Source organism: Mus caroli, unplaced genomic scaffold (genome assembly GCF_978045245.1).
Source record: "Mus caroli unplaced genomic scaffold, Mus_caroli_1 scaffold_1, whole genome shotgun sequence".
In the NCBI taxonomy this organism is placed as follows: domain Eukaryota; kingdom Metazoa; phylum Chordata; class Mammalia; order Rodentia; family Muridae; genus Mus; species Mus caroli.
Window position 1 is genome coordinate 132,694,563 of NW_028227256.1, and position 14,627 is coordinate 132,709,189.

Here is a 14,627-nt window from a genome sequence, read left to right on the forward strand (position 1 = left end):
TGACCTAGTTCCTCTCAAACCACAGTCTAGGGGAACAAGTGTTCAGATCATGAACCTATGGTGATATTTCACATTTAAACAATAGCACAGTGAGAAAACCACACCCTGTAGGTTCGTGGAATCATGGGAGGATACTCACTGAGCTATAGACCCTGGTTATGTAGAAGAATATAAACAATGGATTCTTTAGGACTGAGTCAGGCAGCAGACATGGCCCCACTACTGAGGAGTAGGGCAGTCAGAAGGCCCTGCTGCTGAGGGGTAGGGCACTTAGTAGGCCCTTTTCACCTACCTGGGTGTGCTCTGTAGAAGGTAGTTGAGATTTTACCAACAAAAAGAATGAGAGTCTTAGGTGGTCCAAAGAAGTGGTCACAAAAACCAAGGCTGTTGACCAAATGGTCTCCCCATCCTGTCACTTCGTGTCTTAGTTAGGGTTTTATTGACATGAAAAGACACCATGACCAAGGCAAGTCTGATAATAAAAAACATTTAATTGGGGCCGGCTTACAGTTTCAGAGGTTCACCATGGCAGGAAGCAAGGCACCATGCAGGCAGACATGGTGCTGGAGGAGCTGAGAGTTCTGCACCCTGCTCTGAAGGCAGCAACAGGAGACTGGAATTCCACCCTGGGTGGAGCCTGAGCATAGAGACTCAAAGCCCACCCCTACAAGTGACTTATTTCCTCCAACAAGGCCACACCCACTCCAACAAGGCCACACCTGTTCCAACAAGGCTACACCTCTTAAAAGTGCCACTCACTGGGCCAAGCATATTCAAACCACCACACTGGGGCAGCTGGTATATAGGAGTCTTACCTAGCTCTGTTTCCCACTGGACAGATGTCAACCCCAGAACCCTAGGGTCTTCTCTTTAATCCTATACCATAGTGACTATGCTAAGCCCTGCCTAGGAGACTCAGTTTTGGTCACCCAGAACCAAATATGTAAATGATATTTGTAGCCCTGAGCCATACTTGGTCAAACTTATGGTTGTTGAACCTCCACACTCCCCTCTGCTACTGCTTATTGTGGATGGAACAGGTATGAAAGTTTTTCTTGAGACCTGGTAGAAGAGATTACTAATCTCCTAGATTGCTGAGATAAAAACAGGTACTTTCCAAAGAGAAGATGGATCAGGGATTGTGATCTGTAGCTGGGAAGCCCGGCCCTCCTGGCCTACCTCATTCATGTTGCCTCTCCAGCATTACAACCAGTCGGAACAGATGAACCACATCTCAGACATTCTCAACGTGGCTTTCACCATCATCTTCACCCTGGAGATGGTCCTCAAGCTCATAGCTTTCAAGCCCAGGGTGAGTGACTGGGCCATGGGGACAAAGGAACAGCTGTGGTCTGGGAGGAGAGACTTTCCCCTCCTTATACCTGAGGCCCCTTCTGCCTTCTGCTCTCAGGCTGCTCATGCCTATGCTATGCCACCTGTCAGATGCAGGCCTAGCAAGACTTCCAGAAGTCAAAATGGAGTGCTGGTATACAGATGCTCGCCACTGCATCTGTGGACCTGTTCACATCCCATTCCTTCCTTTCTGCTTCTAGAGTACAAGTCTCGAACTAGGAGAAGATCTTGTTTTGGCTTTTAGGCTCTCAGATCTATTCCCACAGTCCCATCTTAGTCCAACTGAGTTCTATTCTGTTGAACTCTGGACAGAAATTTTAAGTGGGGCTCTGGGTGAAAGCTCTAGACTAAGCTCTCAACAAGCCTCTCACCACCGATGCTCCAGAACAGCAGTTCTTGACCTATGGGTCTCCACCCCTTTGGGGGTCACATATCAGATCTTTACATTATGATTCATAACAACAGCAGATTTACAGATATAAAGTAGAAACAAAATAATTTTATGATCAGGGGTCACCACAGCAGAAGGAACTGTGTTATAGGGTTACATTGTTAGGAAGGTTGAGACCACAGCTCAGAGGATGAAAATTAGAAGCCAGAAAGAGAGAAATGGGATGCTGGCACCCTGATCTGCCCAGCAGCTTGATAAGTACCCCATCCCCCACTGGCTGTCATGGCTGCTTTCATCCACAGCTAAGACCTTGCTCTTCCATGACCTCCCTTCCCAGGGCTATTTTGGAGATCCTTGGAATGTGTTTGACTTCCTAATCGTCATCGGCAGCATCATTGACGTTATCCTGAGCGAGATCGATGTGAGTACAGGATGGGCAGAGCCCTCACTGGGGTAGGGCTCTCGTTCACCCTGCAGATGTTTATGAAGTACCCACGACAAGTACAACATGGTATCCGGGCTTAGAGCAGGACAAGTCTTCTGCTTTCGAGGAGCGATATCCTCTAGAACAGAATGGTATCCTCTAGAACAGAATGGTATCCTCTAGAACAGAATGGTATCCTCTAGAACAGAATGGTATCCTCTAGAACAGAATGGTGCCTGGAGAGCCAGACTGGCATGAGTGTGCCCACACAGCATAAATCAAGAACTAGAGTGGCAAGCAGAGGTCACCAGTGGCTCAGTCGAGAAAGAGGGTAGCAAGAGATATAAGAGGTGGCAGTGGAGTTGAAGAGGGCAGCAAGTCCAAGGGAAGGGATCTTCTGGGAGAGAATGTGCAGAGGTCAGACTTGCTGAGGTGTCTGAGGAGATCCATATGGACAAGCAGAAGAGAGAAGGGGTCTGGGTATAGCTGTGGAGGGTGTGAACTTCATGAGCCCACTCACTAATAAAACCTCACCAGAGATTTTGAACAAGCCAGGAAAGGGTTAAATCTCTGCTTTTTGAGATGTTAATCTAATGACCAAAAAAAAAAAAAAAGATAGCTCTTCTCTAGGGATTCGGTCATTTATAGCACTTATTAAGCACACTAAATACCAACATGTGCCTTGTATGGCTTTGGGTGCTGGAGGCAGAGCAGGGAACAAAATTGTAGGGGTCAGCAGACAACAAATATTGCTGCTGGGCTACATGAAGTTAAGGCGAGTAGGGATGACACATGGGAGGGACTGAGATGGTGATAACCGTGCAGCTATGGGAGACACTGCTGTAGAGCAAAAGGAGACTATGCAAAGGGCCCATGGGCAGAGCATGTCTGCTGCATGCAGAGAACAGCAGGATGCCCTTGCAGCTGGAAGGGAGAACAAACATACGAACACTGTGGTCAGCTCTTCTTGAAGGCCATCATTACACACTGGATTCTGTCCTGAGATGGTGAAGGATCCTTTGGAAGGTGTAAACACTCTCAGCCATCAGCTCTGATGGGATCGCTGGGGCTGCCCTGTTGAGCTGGTGCTGAGCAGGACCAGGGTTGCCCCAGGGACAGCAGCCAGGAAGGGCTTGCAGTGGGCCACCTGGCTGAGGACAAAAAGGGGATTTGGTTGTAGGGATGGTGAGAGGCGATCACCTGGGGTGTATTTTGAAGGCTGAGCAGAAAGAGAGAAAGGGGGCTGGAAGAGGAGATCCAAAGATCAGAGGCAGAAAGCAAAAGACACTGTCCCCTTGGGTCATCACTGAGCCACACCCTGGAGCCAGGCTGAGGTAGAAGAAGAAGAAGCCAGGAGGAAGAAGAGACAGAGGACAGCCATCTGCCTAAGCTGCTCTAGCTGGGGAATAGTGCGATCCTACCGAAGGGTCAGCTCATTCAAGGCAGGGGACTCGTAGGAAGGGCCTCCTTCTGAACTTCCCACCTCCTGGCCCAGAGCAGCAAGTTGGTGGAGAGACAGATATGGAGCCTGGAGATGCCTGACAGAGGGTCCAGCTGAGAAAAGCCTTAGTCTGTGAGGAAGGGGCCCTGGACGGAGGTTCCAAAAGCTCAGCCCTGGGGGAAATGGCACCTTCTGGGGACTTGGCTGCCACACCAACTGTCTGTTGTACTAGGGGAGGATCCTGGGAACTCTGTTCACCTCATCACAGGATGGTGACAGACAGCTCCATCTGCTCAGGGCTGATAGGGGTGGGGGTGGGCTCTGGGCAAAAGCAGAGAGGAGGTGGGGGAGGGGATAATGTGTAATGTGTGGTGCGTATGTGCTGTGAGTTTCTATCCGTGCTCAGTGTTTTCCAGGAAAACATTTATTTGTGGTCTGAGAGCCTCACTTGTCACAAGCAGCCAGAAGAGAGAACTCTGAACAGCCAGAATAAATAGCCCCAATTCAAATAGTTAATTCTCCAAGTCTGAGGCCCACGTGACAGAGGCTGTTCTCTTGGCTGCAGAGGCTGCCGTGGTCTTCCTTTGGTTTTCAGAAATAGAAAATTTCCCCTACCGGGAACATGTATTTGAGACACAGTAAGACGAATTTGCATTCCCAACACACAAACTAGGGAAAGGCCTTGCCTGTCGATCAGAACTTCAATGCCGGTCCCACGCTGTCCTGTCATGTGCTCCTCCTGGTCCTTTGAAATGTGGCAGATGTCACCAAGAGCTAGTTTCCAGTTTTGTTTGGTTTGGTTTTTTTTTTTTTTTTTTTGGTTGTTGTTGTCATTCAAATGGACAGTTGTGCTAAGTGGCTACTGGTCAGACTATACAAGTAAAGAACACGTTTGTCACCCGGCTGCACAGGAGATTCTCCTGGTGTGCACCGGAACCTCGGAAACCAGGCCCTATTCCACAGTCATTGGCTTCACTGGCTGGGTGGGCCCCCCGCAACAGCATATGTACAATACGATTCTCTCCATGAATCTGACATGCAGCCAGGATTGAGGCCAGTGGTACAGGGATCCAGAGAGCTGGGACCAATTTATCTGTAGACACATGGAAGCCCAGTGATTTTACTTTCAGGGCTCTAGAAAACGGGCAGCTCACAAAATGTGGCCAGGGAAAAGATAGCCACTCCCATATACCCAACCATGCACTCTTAAGGAGTCAGGCCACTGAGAGGTGAGCCTTGATCCCCAGACTTGATCCCCTTGATACCTGATGGAAGGAGGGGTCTCTAGTCTCCCCCACCCACTTTGCCCCTAGAAGGTGGACCTCTATGAGGGCATCAGCTCTGGTTACAGGGGGTGAGGGGAATCTACTTATGAAGGTGAGAGACAGTTTCCAGTATGCCAGGGTGTTCCCTGTACCACACAACCAGACCCAGGAAGAACCCAAGCCCTCTCAAAGAACCCACAGATGCCTCTCAAAGAAGAGATGGGCCCTGTCTCTGTCTGGTCTTCCCTCCCCTCATGTTCCCTTGCCCAGGTCTCTTTACCTCCCCACCCCTGACTGCGGCCACATGAGGTCTCCGTCCCTTGCCTGTCTTTTTCTCTCTTTAACTCTCCTGTGTCGGTCCTTTCTGACAACTCTCTTCACCTTCCTCCCATGTGTTTCTCTCCCCTCGTCTCTTTTCTCCACAGACTTTCCTGGCCTCCAGCGGGGGACTGTATTGCCTGGGTGGAGGCTGCGGGAACGTTGTAATTTCAGGCTGCATGAGCCTGTTCACCCTGCCCTGCAGCTTGCATGCCTAGCTGGCTGCATGGATCGCATGGGGTGCCCCCCAGAAGTCAGGGCTCCTTTCCTTAGAGCAGGCCCAGTGCAGGTTGGGGTTTGGGTAGAGGTGGGGCTCTGTGGTGGGACATGCATGGATGTAGTGGCTTCCTTTGAGCCCTGAGAAATGGGTCGAGGATTCTCCCCATACTCTCTCTATAGATCAAAGGACCGTCTGTCACCAGACCTCCGTGACAGCTTAGCAGGCACAGGGAACAGGGCCAAATTGGCCCCATAAGGAACAGGACTACAGCTGGCACAAGGGCAGAAGCTTGCCTGATTCACAACACTCAAGAGTAGTGTGGGGCAGGTGGGAGTGACCGCACTGAATATGCAGCAAACAACTTGATAAAGCTACCGGACACTTGTGGGAGACATTACAGACCACCAGATACTTAGCTTGGTGACAGTTTACAGAACAGGAAGCCAGCAGTGGGCCTTGCTACAGCCTCACCTCAGGAAGAATCCTTGCTCTGCTCCCAGGCACCGGCTTACTGCATAGCTTCGACCCCAAACTCAACCTTCTTGAGACACATGACCCCAGAGCCCTGAATCCCAGGATAGTCCAAGGTTCTGAGACAATCGGGGCTCGGAAGTGGGGTCTGGAACCCTCCTGCTGTGGACATTACACACACGCACACACGTACACGCACACACACACACACTGCGCGCGTGCACTGCATTTCTTGCCTGCCCTGCCCGTTATGCCCGAGTGCCACCCCAGACTGACCTCTGGGGCTGCTGCCCCACAGGACCCAGATGAGAGCGCCCGCATCTCCAGTGCCTTCTTCCGCCTGTTCCGGGTCATGAGACTGGTCAAGCTGCTGAACCGGGCGGAGGGTGTGCGCACCCTGCTGTGGACATTCATCAAGTCCTTCCAGGTGCGAGTGCCCAGCCGGCCAGGACCGGGGATCCTGGAAACTGACCCAGCAATGCCACTAGCCCAAGGTGGGATCCCAAGGTCCCAGAGCCAGGCAGATCCCTGGCTAGCCAAAGGGGGGGGGGGCAGGCTGCAGGACCTAGGGCTGCAGCGCAGGCAGGTGAAGCACTTAGCTGCGGCTGCGTCCTCTCCCCACAGGCCCTGCCGTATGTGGCTTTGCTGATCGTGATGCTCTTCTTCATTTACGCGGTCATCGGCATGCAGGTGAGGGCCAGGTGGGCTCAGGCCAAAAGGTGCGTCTCAGTCAAGCTAGCGGGTGTAGCTGCGGACCCAGAAAGGCGTAACAACATGCAACTGAAAGCTGGGCCTTCTCTGCCTTCCACAATCCAGCTGCCAAGGGGTCAGTTTCAATCTGACAGAGGGGGTAGAACTGAGACCCGGAAGCTCCGGTGTTAGGAGCCAGGGTGTGGCCTCCAGGAGAGACCCTAGCACATGAAGGACATGGTGGGGGTGGGGGGGTGGGGGGGCAGATCTGGTACCACTCTAAAGCCTTAGCTAGAGACCTTCTCCCGCCCCAGAACCCCTCTCCAGATCTTGTCTAACTTAGTGCTTGCTGGAGAGAAATTGTCTACCCAGCTTCTGGATTGAAAGGAAGTGTTCCGGGAAAGGAATCCTGTGTGTCTGGCTTCAGATCCGATGCAGCCTGAAGTGAAGGGCGTTGAAATGAAATAAGGGTCAGGGTAGGAAGCAGGTGAAGCAGGAGATGTGGCGGGAGGAGACCGAGTTGAGGAGACACTTGTATCCTGGTTGTCCGTGCTTGGCAGATGTTCGGGAAGATCGCCATGGTGGACGGGACTCAGATAAACCGGAACAACAACTTCCAGACTTTCCCACAGGCTGTGCTGCTACTCTTCAGGTATGAGAGCCCCCTGGCTTTTCTGGCTTCTCCTCTACACCCCAGGCAGTGCTGGTCCCACATATGCCCTGTACTAGAGGGGTCCCTGCCTGGCGCAATGCCCTGCTGTCACCGTTATGAAAACCTTGCATCGAGGTTTGACACTGAATCCCTCCTGAGTGGAAAGCTGCCTATTCAACTCCACTGAAGCAGAGTTCAAAGGTCAAAGGTCCCTCAGAGAGTACTGAGACCTCAGTGATCCTTGACATAGATCTATGACACTCACTTTAGCTGTGGTTCTGATCATGGGTAAAAGTTGCCCTCACTCCAAGAAAGGTTTTCTGTATAGCTCAGCTCTACTTTAGCCCTGCATTTAAACAAACATTGGGGGTGGAGGAGCAGAGGGGAAACAGCAAAGAGGGGACACCATACCAAGCTTATGGGTGTCTTACCTTGGGGAGCAGCCCAGTTCTGCTGATCCCACTGGCTGTTTCAGAGGACCCAGCAAATGTGAACAGGCCAACGGCATCTCTCCTCTGTTCAGGTGTGCCACAGGGGAAGCCTGGCAAGAGATCCTGCTGGCCTGCAGCTATGGGAAGCTGTGTGACCCGGAGTCTGACTACGCACCCGGGGAGGAGCATACATGTGGCACCAACTTCGCCTACTACTACTTCATCAGTTTCTACATGCTCTGCGCCTTCCTGGTGAGAAGTCTGCAGGCTCTGCCCAGGGTGGGACTTGCAGGGTGAGGTGGGATGGAGACATCTTAGAGGCGATGGAAACTCTTGTTAGTCTGTCCCTTGTTCTGATCTTTTGGGGGTGTCTTTGTCTTGTGAGCTCCTTTTTCTTGCTCCAAATGGACCATTAGTCACTTTCACTGTGTGTACGATGTTCTTACTGTATATATTATACATGTTACATACATAGTTTGTACTAAGGAGGACTGTGATGAGGCTGGGTCTTAAGAATTAGAAGCTTCCAGTAGAGACATTTAACCCTAACTATCCCTCATCACAGGAAGATGCTGTGTTACAAGACAAATGAGATTCTAAAATGAGTCTCCCGAGAGAACCTGGCTAGGGTCAGAAATAGCATCAAATCTCTTGGAAGTGGCAGGGCTGCCCATGAGGAAGGCATCCACCGGGCCCCTCACGCTGGTGTCTCCCCTTCTATTCCCTATATTCACCCAAAACCTTTAAATGTCAAATGTTTGCCAGGCACAGGGCTGGGTGCAGGGGGTAGAAACATGAATAAGACCTAGTCAGGACTCTGATGGAGTGGGTTCATGTGTGAGTAAGCATGGCAATTGAAAGGACCCCAGTGTAGACAGGAAAAGTGAGAGGGGCATCAGCCAGGCCCAGAAGAGGCAAGACTAGCTTTCAGAGACCAGAATAGCTCCCAAAGGGGTGCCCTGGTCACCAGGACCACAGCACATGCTGGGCAAGAACAGAGACAGGGCTCAGCCTTACCTGTGTGTGGAATGTGGAGTGTGCTGGAGAGCTGGATTGAGGGAGGAGCCCCATGCCCAGTTGGTCCCTGTTCTCCACCCCCACCCTGACACCAGTCCCTGAATCACCCCATCTTTTTGCAGATCATCAACCTCTTTGTGGCTGTCATCATGGACAACTTTGACTACCTCACAAGGGACTGGTCCATTCTGGGCCCTCACCACCTGGACGAGTTCAAGGCCATTTGGGCTGAGTACGACCCAGAGGCTAAGTGAGTCTTTGTGTGGTGCTGGGTGCCTACCAAACTGCCCGCCATTCCATCCTAGTGATCCCTCTGGAGTCTCTCTGTTCTCTCTTAATCTACCCAAGGTTTCGGCCTGGGGGAACAGCATGTCTCAAAGGTGGAAGGGATCCCTCAAAAGAGTAACTCCCTAATTTTCCGAGGAAGGGGTCACCCATCTTCTAGTTGGCCACTTAGTACTCAGGAGTGAGGCATGAGATCTCAGCACATCACAGGTACACAGGGCCTGGCTGCTCACTGTGGTTCTACTTACCAGCTATAGTGGAGGCTGATAACAATGCAGAGTCCCAGGCCACACTCAGACTGTCTGAGTGAGAGTCCCCACTGCTGTTAGCCATCTGCCTGCCTCTCAAAGCATGGGAAGCACTCTCCTACTCCTCTTGATAGAAGAAGCAGTAAGAGCCCATGGACTGAATGTTTCCCAGTACCATGTGAGTTGGCTCATCTGATTCTTCTAACCAACCTATGATGCAGATCCTCTGGTCATTCCAGTCTCACAAACGAGCAAACTGAGGTGTAGAGAGATTAAGTTGTTCTGGGTCACACAGTCACTGAGGGCACCAAAATCAAAGCAAGTCTGTCCAGAGTTCTTGGCAACTGGTCTCTAAAAAAAACACTCCCAACAGGGACAGTAAAACCTCCTGGGGGCCAAGTGCTGGAGAGCTGGCTCAGAGGTTAAGAGTTCTTGCTGCTCTTCCAGAGGACCCAGGTTTAATTTTCAGCACCCACATGGCAGCTAACAACTGCCTGTAATGCCAGTTCTAGGAGACCTGACACCCTCTTCTGGACTCTGGGGTAGTTTATACATGTAGTACACAGACATACATGTATAGACAAAACAATCTACACATAAAATAAAATAACAAAAACCTACCTACAGGCTGGAGAGGTGGCTCAGGAATTAAGAGCACTTCTTACTCTTGTAGAAGACCTAAGTTTGGTTTCCAGTATCCAGGTCCAGTGACTCATACTGTAACCCCAGCTCCAAGGGATCTGTCACCTTCTTCTGACTTCCATGGGTTCCTGCACACACTCTACTCACTCACTCACACAGACAGACAGACAGACAGACAGACAGACAGACACACACACACACACACACACACACACACACACACACACACACTTTTTAGAAATCTACTTGCTTCTATCACTACCACACACTCCTAACTTGTGGATGGGGAGCTGGGATGTGGCTCAGTGGTAGAATACGTGCCTGTCATGTGAGAGACCCTGGGCTCAATTCCAAGTACCAATGTGCGTGTGTGTGTGTGTGTGTGTGTGTGTGTGTGTGTGTATGTATGTCTGTCTGCATGTCTGTCTCACTCAGCACTTAACTTATAGACAATGTGGGGTCTACAAATGCCATGGTCATCAGCCTCACAGTCCATGTGCGACAAGAAGGAAATCCTGTTCAACGCGACTCAGCAGCCAGTGCTGGTTCTAACTTTAGAGTCAGACACTGGGCAGTTTATTTTAGACTTATTTAAGTAAAGTACAATTTGGGAAGAAAAGTTTCCTGGTGTAACATAATTCCATGTGCACAGTGAGACATAATTACATCAAAACTCTTCTCAAAGGACATGTCACTTGATCTCTGAAAGTAGTTTCTATAGACAGGCTGCATGTATTATCTTTTAAGGGCCTACAGGGAGGACCTGGTGTGGCCACAGGCAGGTCATACAGGTAGCCACAAGTATGAACTATCTCTGCTTCAGCTTGTAGAATTTTGGGGGTTCACCTTGGCCATACAAATAGTACAAAGGTCATCTAGACTAATGGACAGCTCCGGTCCCAGTGAGGGAGCTTGGGGGAGCAGCTATGGCTTGGCTCTACAGATAACACAGGGGTCACCCAGGCTATTAGGCACCTCCTGTCCCAGATTTCTGGGCAGAAAATAGGTTACACATTTTTTTCCTTGAAAAGACCACTTTGTGTATTTAACATTCCTGGTTTTCTTGGGCTTATCTGTGAGCACAAGAACCTGTGTGCTTCCAAGAAAAGAAATGTCTTTCACAGCCAGCCATGAGGATGAGATGGTTCATAAAACCTCCCAAATGAGTGTTCTCAGGGCAACACTCCCCTATTGCCAGTGCCTTGGTAATGGTCCTGCTTGCTGTGTTTTGTGCCTACCCCAGAAGTCACAGTTGCATGCCGTAGTGTTCCCAGCTCTGGGGGACTCTCTGGAGCAGGCTGCTACTATTCTGTTGATCTATGTACACAACCCAAGAGTCCCCACTTACAGCTTGACCAAAACTTAAGGAATGCCTTAGCATGGGAGAAAATGAAATCCAGATCCCCTGCCCTAGAGGGTAACTCCATGAAAGAAAGCATGTATCCGCACAATATATAGATCCCCATTCTGTGGTGGACGCCCATGAACACAAACCTTGTCTCTTCTTTTGGGGGTATAGGGGGACAATGTGAGAAGGGTTGGGGTGGCAGGGTGAAGATGATCAAAACATACTGTATGGAATTTATAAAGAACTAATAATATAGATTTAAAGTAATATAGATTTAAAGGCTTCTAGGCCTTTTAAACAAGGTTAGAAACTAGGAAATGTTCCTGGTCCCCTGGCTCCCTCCCCTCGTTGTCTACTCTCTGAGTAAGGTGCTCTGAGTAACACGCCTGGATGTCCTTGTCTGTGTCCTCCCTCAGGGGCAGGATCAAGCACCTGGATGTGGTGACCTTGCTGAGGAGGATTCAGCCCCCTCTGGGCTTTGGAAAGTTCTGCCCACACAGGGTAGCATGTAAGGTAATGTCTCCCAGGATAACCCCTGACTTACCTTGCCTGAAACACCCTGATGTTTGTCATTGATGTCAATGATGCAGACGGATAGCCATGACCAAGGTCCCCCAAACCTCAGTGGTGCTCCCAAAACTCCTCCTGCTTCTGCTCCAACTTCACATCCAGCCTGAAACCCCCGTTCTCTGGTTATCTCTCTCCATCACGCTCTCATCGTATGTGGCTTTCCCCACTTGCGACTTCCTGATCCCCTCGCTCTGTGTTGCTCCCGTGAGACACTGACACAATTCCTGGCTCGTTGGGAGAGGGGTGTCTTAGTCTTCTCACCCTCATCCTTCAGGTGACCACCCGTGATGGTTAAGATCCACATCCACGCACGATCCACCTGCTTAGCTGCCAGGCTAAGCAGCCGTGGCTTGGGGAAGGAGGATCAGCAGGTGCTGTGGGGCTGGGTGACTAGAGAGAGCCTGATAGGAGGAGGCGCTTTACAGTAGTGGGTTCCTTCCCGGGTCACTATGTCAGTGAGCGGGCCACCACTGTAGCAAAGACCTGAGACAAATCGCTTAAAGAGAGAAAAAGATTCTTTTAGTTTTCAACTTGGGGGTTCCAATCCACAGATCAAGCAAACTCATTGCATTTAGGCCTCTGGTTATGGGTGATGGGTGTAACACGTCATGGTAGGGGCCATGGTGGAGCAAAATCACTCCCCTCCTGGCCCAGACTTAAGGAGAGAAGAAGGCATGCCCCTCAGTTCCCCCAAATATCCCTCTAGGTCCACCCCTTACAGTGGCTACCATCTCCTGGCAGCACTACCCTAGTGTCTAAACCTTTAACACATGGGCCTTGGCAGACATTCCAGATCCTATCTACAGCAGGCTCCAAGTCCCTCCCTGCTGACCTCAGGTCTCATGGACATATCCCATTCAGTCCACACCCCGGTCCTCATAGCCACTCCCTTCTATCCTACACCAGGTAAGGGTGACTTGATGAGTTGGGCTTCTTCCTAGTGCATCAGCAAGTCCTATCTCTCCCTGTACAGAGGCTGGTGGGCATGAACATGCCCCTGAACAGCGATGGCACAGTCACCTTTAATGCCACACTATTTGCCCTGGTGCGCACAGCCCTCAAGATCAAGACGGAAGGTGAGGGACTTCTCATGAGTGCCCCCTTTTCTCTAGAAGGGTGGATTCTTGCACAGATTCCCAGAAATGTGGACAGAAGCAGAAGAAACCCAGGCCATGGTCACCAACTCTTGTGCCATTCAGGTCTCCAGGGAGGCTGAGTCTCCACACAAAAAGGTCATAAGATTATGTCTCATATTTATCAGCTTTGTCAGGGGCAGAGGCATGACAGTCCTCACTCAGGGCTGTCCCCCAACCTGCCCAGTGGTTCTGAAAGGGACAAAATTAGGACTCAGTACTGGGCAGGTGTGAGAGCCCACACTCAGCTCCACCAAACCTATTGGCCCCCCAAATCAGGAATACACACATGGTGGGAACAGGGGAAGAAGTGGGGTTGAGGCCAAGGGCTGTCCTTGAGTCCTTGGCCAGGGTTCCAGAGGCTTCAGGGCCATCCTCCTACCTGGGACAATGATGTGTGAGGCAGCCATGAGCAGGATACTTGAGATGACAAGAAGCAAGTCAGGATTCAGGGAAGAGCAAGTTAGAGAAGCAAGAGGATTGCATGGGGACCATGGGGCAGACTGGAGTATGTAGGGACTTGAAATCTTTACACAGAGAAAGGGAGGCAACAGCCTACAGTCTGACCCTTGCAAGGCATGAGAAGTGAGTACAGGATCCAAGCGTTGGCCTACCCTTGCCCTCATCCCATTGCCAGTGTGGAGTACAGCAGCTACCACAAAAGAGCACTGAGCCAGGGTATGCTGAAGAAATGTCTGCTCTTCCAGGCTTCATCAAGTTCACTCAATTTAGGGCCGCTCTTACCTTTCACACCTCCACCTCCCACCCCAGGCAACTTTGAACAAGCTAACGAGGAGCTGAGAGCCATCATCAAGAAGATCTGGAAGAGAACCAGCATGAAGCTCTTGGACCAAGTCATCCCTCCAATAGGAGGTGGGTACTCCTAGGAAGAACAGAGTCTAGGACAGACGCATAAACGTTGAGAAGCTTACTCAAGAAGCCCTTTCAGAACCTGGCATCTAGATAACATTGCTACCATAGGCAGATGCCAAGAGCATCTAACAGAGACACACTAACTCACGGTGAAAGGTGTCCACTCACCACCTCAGCAGGATGGGGCTGACCGCTGAGCCTGCTGACCCCAGACCTCTCTTCTGAGTCCAGTGTAAGTCTCCCACTGGCCTTCATTCCCTCCGTTTTGGCTGTCTACAGATGATGAGGTGACAGTGGGGAAATTCTATGCCACATTCCTCATCCAGGAGCACTTCCGGAAGTTCATGAAGCGCCAGGAAGAGTATTATGGGTATCGACCCAAAAAGGACACGGTTCAGATACAGGTAAATCCAACCTAGGTGGGTTCCAAGGGACATCCCTGCTGATCCAAGCCCCTCTCTTGATCCCTCATCAATAGTCAGGGATGAAAGCAAAGAGAAGGGAGCCCAGATAAATGGAATGAGAAGATAATTCAGGTTGGTCCGTGACAGAGGGTGTTTGGCCTCAGGAGAAGCTCTGGGAGCTCCTTATCTCTGAGTGACTGGATGAAAAAAATTGATTTCTTTGATAAGGAGTCCACTACTCCAAAGAAAGCAGAGCCCACCCCCACCCAGGTCGGCTTCTGGTCTGCTCCACTGCATAAGAGAATGTTTTAACCTTTATCTCAGAAGGCTTTTGACTTCTTCTTCTTCTTTCTCTTCTTCTTCTTCTTCTTCTTCTTCTTCTTCTTCTTCTTCTTCTTCTTCTTCTTCTTCTTCTTCTTCTTCTTCTTCTTCTTCTTCTTCTTCTTCTTCT

The 14,627-nt window shown here is 50.6% G+C and overlaps 1 protein-coding gene across 3 annotated transcripts in view; it reads left to right on the top strand.

The window, feature by feature from the left end:
* Cacna1s (calcium voltage-gated channel subunit alpha1 S) overlaps window positions 1-14,627 on the top strand; it is a 66,059-nt gene that overhangs the window by 45,617 nt on the left and 5,815 nt on the right. For 2 of the 3 annotated variants that reach the window (XM_085841423.1, XM_085841419.1), the window contains exons 27-38: window positions 1,202-1,312; window positions 2,082-2,165; window positions 5,300-5,356; window positions 6,182-6,310; window positions 6,508-6,573; window positions 7,134-7,225; window positions 7,749-7,908; window positions 8,796-8,923; window positions 11,613-11,709; window positions 12,740-12,842; window positions 13,671-13,772; window positions 14,052-14,176. In XM_085841423.1, coding sequence (XP_085697549.1) covers window positions 1,202-1,312; window positions 2,082-2,165; window positions 5,300-5,356; window positions 6,182-6,310; window positions 6,508-6,573; window positions 7,134-7,225; window positions 7,749-7,908; window positions 8,796-8,923; window positions 11,613-11,709; window positions 12,740-12,842; window positions 13,671-13,772; window positions 14,052-14,176 — 1,254 coding nt within the window. The remainder of the gene's footprint in view (window positions 1-1,201; window positions 1,313-2,081; window positions 2,166-5,299; window positions 5,357-6,181; window positions 6,311-6,507; window positions 6,574-7,133; window positions 7,226-7,748; window positions 7,909-8,795; window positions 8,924-11,612; window positions 11,710-12,739; window positions 12,843-13,670; window positions 13,773-14,051; window positions 14,177-14,627) is intronic. The other variant, XM_085841427.1, reaches the window with a different exon arrangement.